This window comes from Otolemur garnettii, unplaced genomic scaffold, assembly GCF_000181295.1.
Source record: "Otolemur garnettii isolate 467f Iridium unplaced genomic scaffold, OtoGar3 scaffold00133, whole genome shotgun sequence".
NCBI lineage: Eukaryota > Metazoa > Chordata > Mammalia > Primates > Galagidae > Otolemur > Otolemur garnettii.
This window is the reverse complement of record NW_003852528.1, coordinates 5,011,077-5,017,244: the sequence shown is the minus strand read 5'-3', so window position 1 is coordinate 5,017,244 and position 6,168 is coordinate 5,011,077. Positions and strand designations below refer to the sequence as shown.

Below are 6,168 nucleotides of genomic sequence, written 5' to 3'. Positions count from 1 at the left end.
GGATCTTCTGTCTTGGTGCTCTATTAACTACAGAGGGAGGACTGTTGAATTCCTCACTGACAATTGCGGATCTCTTTCTCCTTGTAGACTGTCAGGTTTTGCTTCATGAATTTGATATGTATTCACAGATGTTACAGGTGCCAGTAAATTTAGAGTTATGTCTTCTTGATGAACTGGGCCCTTTATCTTTATAAAAGGTCCCTCTTCATCCCTGGTAATAGTCTATTTGATACTAACATAGCTACTCCATCCTTCTATTGACTAATATTTGCCATCTTCTTACTATTTGTTTTTATTTTAGATGTTCAATTTCTTCATGTATTTTCTTTATTTTTCTGCAGTATTTGGCTGGGGCCAGGCTTGAACCCACCACCCCCTGTATATGGGGCTGGCTCCCTACTCCTTCAGCCACAGGCACCACCTTCTTCGTGTATTTTCAAAATTTATCTTTGTAAATTAGCATGCAGTAAAATTGACTGGTGTTGGCTGAACATTTCTGTGGATTTTAACACACATATAGATGTATTTAATCCTCATCCTAGTAAAAGTGCTACATACCTCATTGCTGAATATCACTACAGTCTCCTTTGAAGTTCTCCGCTTGGGGAGCTGTGTATTGACACCAGTACCTAATTCACCCTTCAAAGCAATTTTGGAAACCTTTTTCTGAAATGACCATCTGAGCTGTCATTGTGTTAGCCTTGTGTTCTGAATGTCATAAAATGTCTTCCTTTCAATATTTCCTTTATCTTCAGGTTAAGAAAAAGATCATCAGGGGCCAGATAGGTGAGTAAAGAGGGTGTTACAATACAGTTATTTGTTTACTGGCTAAAAACTCCCTCACAAAAAGTTCATGTAAGTTGGTGCATTGTTGTAATGCAAGAGCCACAAGTTGTTGGCCAAAATTTTCAGTTAAGAAAAAAATATTTTCCTAAATATTTCTCCATTAATGTTTACTTAGTCTGATACACTTCTCACAGTCAGCTGATGATTCTGATGCACAATTTGAAGAATTTGTGCAATGTTTTCATCAGTTCTGCTCATTACTGGCCACCCTGACTCTCTTCATCGGTGACACTTTCCCCTCAGAAAAACGTTTAGTCCATTTATACACTGCCATTTTCTTCATGGCATTATCCCCTTAAACTTGGACTAACGTATCCTTGATTTCACTCTCTTGCCAAGTTTAACAAGAAATTTAATGTTTTTTTGTTGCTCTAATTCAACCTCTGACATTCTCACAACAGCATATAAAAACATGCAATGGTAATAATGAATGCCACTTAGCAAGACACCACCACACATTGACACAAACACAGTTGTGAGACACTGTCTGCCAAGGTGATGGAAGCTCACTAAGCTGTGCGACCAGTGTAGGTGTAAGGTGGCAAGTGCAAACTTAATGTCATAAGTAGTCCTTTCATATGACTGAATAGAATTCTATTGTACAGAAGTACCACAGTTTGTCCATTCACCCATTGAAGGATGTGTGGGTTCCAGGATTGTGGTAATTAAAAACAGACATCATATAAACATTCATGTACTTATTTTTTGGTGAACATAAGTTTTCATTTCTTTACAGTTAATACCCAGGAGTAAGATTTCTGGGTCATATTATAAGCTATATGTTTAACCTGATGAAAAAACTGCCAAATTGTTTTCAGGGTGGCTGAACCATTCTGCATCCCCACCAGAAATGTGGGGCTAAGCTAGACAGTGAAGGATGAAGGGGGGAGTGACTATGGCAGTGGCTATTGCACAAGACTGCTATCAGCCGTGGAGGGCTGTAGGCATCTGGCCAGTTACCTGTTTCACAGCGAGGGCCTATGAAGGGCTGTGCACACATGCAGGTGTAGTTCCCCACCAGGTTGACACACGAGCCTCCATTCAGGCAGGGGGCAGAGCTGCACTCGTCCACATCTGGGGGCAGCAAGTGAGGGCTAGGTTTGAGCCAGGCTGTGACCACCCTGCACCCAGTATCTGGCCACAGGTGGGAGCTCCTCCTGGGCCCAAGGGCAAGCTACTCACCTGTCTCGCAGGCTGCCCCTGTGTACCCAGGCAGGCACACACACACTGCAGAGCCGCTCTCTGCCTGGCACTGGCCTCCATTTTGACACTCTTGGGTGTCACAGGGGGATTGGGCTATAAGGGAAGAGGTGTGGACAGGTGGTAGGATTCTGGGCTGTGGCTGCCCGTGTGAACTCGGCAAGTGTCCCCTGACAGAAGCCTCTGGGGACAGTTGCTGAGTCCTGCCCCACATACTCCTGCTTGCAGGGAAGGTGGGCCTGGCAGGAAATCTCCCAGGATGACAGGTGTGAGGAGCCGGGCCAGGGCAATCCTGACCAGCTGCCCAAAGCCCCATCTGACTTGGGTCTAGTTCAGCAAACCTGAGGAGGGGACAGTGTGTGTGTGCTCGCAGCGGGGGTGGAGGATGAGGATGAACCTCCTCAGGCTGGTTCTCACGCCAGGTGACTGGGATGAGAACTGTTGTTGAGAAGGGGGTTCTGGGGCCCAGGCTGCAACTGAGCCCAGAAGGGTGGTGGTACTCAGGGTGCAGGAGGGGCCTAGATGGTGCCTGGGCGGAGGTGGAGGAGGTGATACCCTGTGTGGGAACATCCAGTGCAAAGGGACTTAAGCCCTTCTTACAGAGTGGGAGTGGGCTGGGGGTGCCCAGCCTCTGCCTTGCTTCCTTGCTAGATGCCGGCCCTTCCTGACCCTCTAGAGCACCTGGCCCGGGTATCATAGCTCCTGCCTTTGTCTCCTGGCTACAGGCTGTGGTGGGGGGAGGGGAGCTATATCTGTATGTTGTTCACAGCTCACCCTAAAACTGACTTTGTACAGAGAGCAGACTGAAACCTAGAGCATGTGGCACTGTGGAGTCACTGGAGGGAGGGGAGAGTGGGACCCTGTTCCTTGGCACAGAAAGGAGGCAGGAGGCCCTGACCTTCCCCCAGGAGGTATGGAAGTACTTTGGTGGCTGGTATTATACGATGACTCTATCCCTTGGCCCCCCCCCATCAGAGTGAGCACCTCCAGGCAGAGCTGCATGTGCCCGTACCTTGGCTACTGGGCACCCTGCTGTGCATCAGGAGGCTGAGGTAGCTCCTGAGACCAGGGAGCCTCTGGGGGTGGGGGCAGGGCAGGCAGGGGATTATACTTGAGGGTGTTGCCAGAGCCACACTGAGGTCAAGTGGCAAGGCCACACACAGCTAGCATGGCAGAACCAGGACTTGGGCCAAAGTGCTGGCCCCGAGCCCTCTCAGGGCCCTTACTGTGCTATACATCACAGAGGGTTTCTGGAGGGTGGGGTGGGCCACTGCCGACACGTGGCTGCCAGCCATCTGACATTGCCAAGGAGCTGCCCAAGACCCTGGGAAGCTCTGCCCAGCCATCCTGGGGTCACTCCTCAGGCTCTGGTTTCTCCTGCAGCTAGGCCCTGCCAGCACTGGGAGCTGGTTGCTGAGTGAGAGCAAGGAAACCCTGCTGGCTGCCCTGGGCCTCTACCAATGGACAGAAGCCTGCTGGGCTGTCTGAGTGTTCAGGGTTAGCCCTGCTCCCCCTCAGGAGCACATGGCTAGTGGGGCAGAGCTTGGGATGAAGAAAAATCCCTTTGCATGGAATGTGCTCTGACCCTTTGGCTGTGGCAGGGTGTGGTGCAGCCTAAGGCCACCCGTCCCTACCTATATGTGACCTTTAAATACACAAACCCATTTTGCCTGCTGGAAATTATGCTTTGCTCCATTTGCCCCTTCAATTGCATTTCCATTGCATTTTCCAGAATTTTATTTTAATGTATTCTTAGATGTAAAAAGTCTTTTATTATCATTCCACTATAGTTCTCTCCAATAAAAATATGTATATGCACTAGTTAAATATTTTAACTCCGTAAATGCATCAATGTACAAAGTTATGATTTAATAAAAAATAATTATTAAAAAACAAATAACTTCATATGGCCATAAATCTCTGACAGAAATTGCTTTTCTAGACATGTTAACATAGTTGTTTGAACGTGTTTGATGTAAATAATCTGTTACATATTTTTATAAATAATTGTCATAGAGCGCTCAGTGCATTTTCAGGGAGCATATGTGGCTGAACCAAGCAGGGAGCAGGTGTCATGGTGCTTGATGAGACTGGGGGCCGGAGTGAGGGCCTCCTTTCTTCACCAGGTGAGTGAAGGGGAAGGGTTAGGGCCTGAAGAGGTGCTGGTCTAAGGACAGGGAAGTGGAGGACAGACCTCCAGTGGAGGCTGGTGCTCTGGGGGAAGACCCCAACTCACCCCCAACCCCAGAAAGAAACAGTATCCAGAAGTCAGGATGGAGGCAGCAGCGGGGAGCCAGCTGCCACATGGGGCTGTGACTTCCTCTTACCTGTCTCACAGGTGGGTCCCCTGAAGCCAGCTGGGCACTGGCAGCTGTAGCTGTTGGCACTGTGGGTGCAGGTCCCACCATTCTGGCATGGGTGGGAAGTGCACTCATTCACATCTGAAACGTGAACAGGCCGGGGCCTCAGCAGAGGAGCTTGGCTGGGGAGGGACTGCCATGGCTAGGGCTGAGGTGGGGATACACGAGCAAGTCTGAGCTTGGCTCAGATGGGGCCACCAAGGCCATAGCACCTGCCTATCACACATACTGTCAGGGACCAAGGCAGCAGTCCTCTAAGCATTCCACCCTACTATGGGGACAGAGAGCCTTGACCTGGGACCCTTGGGCTCTCAGGGCCACTGGCTGTGCCTGTGGCATCCCCCCTGAGCCCACTGCAGCCAGCAGGTAGGTTCCCGTCCTGGGCTAGCCACTCACCCAGGTGGCACCTCCGGCCTGTGAAGCCTGAAGGGCAGGCGCAGGTGTAGGAAGGGCTGCCGGTGACACAGTCGTCGATGCACTCACCACCGTTGAGGCAAGGGTGCAGGGCCAGGCACACAGAGGCTGCAGGCACAGGGAGCAGCTACAGCCTCCCATGCTGCCTCTCAGAAATGGGCAGAACAGCCACGCAGGCCATGCCCCCTCCTTCCCCTGACCCAAAGGACCGACCTCTGGGTAATGGAGGGACCCCAGCACTGTTGGCTGAGCCTTCAGGGTCTCGCCTCCCAGGTCTGTGCAAGGGACCCAGTGAGGTAGACAGTTGTTGCTGGGACCCCTGCTGACATCCTGAGCTCTGGTTGTGGCTTCCCATGGAGGCAGACTCCCCAGACCCTCACGCCCACACACCTTCCCACTCCTTCAATCCTTCCCAGCACTGCCAGGGACAATTCTAGAAATTCGGCATGCTCAGTCCCCCTCCTGGTTTCCCTGCCTGTAAAATAAGAGGCTGGCACTCAGTCGTCCATGTCAGAGCTTCTCTGAGCTCGGCCTGCCACTAGGGAGGCCTTCTGGGGAACCTCAGCTCAGCAGGACTGGACACCTGTGCCAAGGCCCTCGGGGAAGGGCTTGACTCTAGGAAGGGGCCCCAGTCCTTGGAGAAGCCAGCTACTGATGCCTGCGAGAATTAGATTGCCTGTCATGAGGAGGGCCCTAGGGAAACTCCCTGAAGGACCCTGGGGTCCAGCATTTCTCTGGACTGTGTTTGCCCCTCACGGGTACCCTCTGCTTCTCTCAGCAGGCAGCCTGGGCTTCCCTGCTGCAGCAGGTGGCTCAGAAATTGGCTTCCAAAGGTGCTGCCGTCCTGGAAGGAGGAGTCCAGCCTCCCCATGTTTACTTAACCCCCCATCCGCTACTCAGGGCCTCAGTGTTCACAGTGTGGAGGACCCCGCTATGGCCCCTCCATCAGCTTCTCTGGAGACCTAGTGGCGTGAAGGGAAGCCCTCCACATTGGGATTGGGTCTCCAAGTACTGCTGGACCTGAGGGTCTCCCTCCCCATGCTCACTGCCTGCACCTTATTCCTCAACCACAACCCAAGCCCCTGGCCATTGGCAGGTGACCTGACCTCACTTGCCCCACCCAAAGGAGCGGCTGGCAGAGTCTCACAGGCTGGCAGAGCAGGTGCATGGCCCACGAGGCCTGGGGCTGCGGAGGGCTCCCCGCGCAGGTGCTGGGCTCACGGCTCAGGACCCAGGTGGCAGCTTGAGCCCCTTCCCCCTACGTTCAGACTCAGCTGGGGCTTACTGGTGCCCAGGGCGAGTGCAGGAGAGCTTACTGCCCCGCCCGGCATCCCCCCCCACCCCACCC

General features: G+C 52.2%; 1 protein-coding gene across 1 annotated transcript in view; it reads right to left on the bottom strand.

Annotated features, from left to right (window-relative positions):
• The window catches only part of SNED1 (sushi, nidogen and EGF like domains 1), a 76,961-nt gene that overhangs the window by 40,504 nt on the left and 30,289 nt on the right, over positions 1-6,168 (bottom strand). The window contains exons 5-8 of the mRNA XM_023518252.1: positions 4,803-4,928; positions 4,374-4,487; positions 2,029-2,142; positions 1,807-1,920 (exon numbers count right to left, since the gene is read on the bottom strand). Coding sequence (XP_023374020.1) covers positions 1,807-1,920; positions 2,029-2,142; positions 4,374-4,487; positions 4,803-4,928 — 468 coding nt within the window. The remainder of the gene's footprint in view (positions 1-1,806; positions 1,921-2,028; positions 2,143-4,373; positions 4,488-4,802; positions 4,929-6,168) is intronic.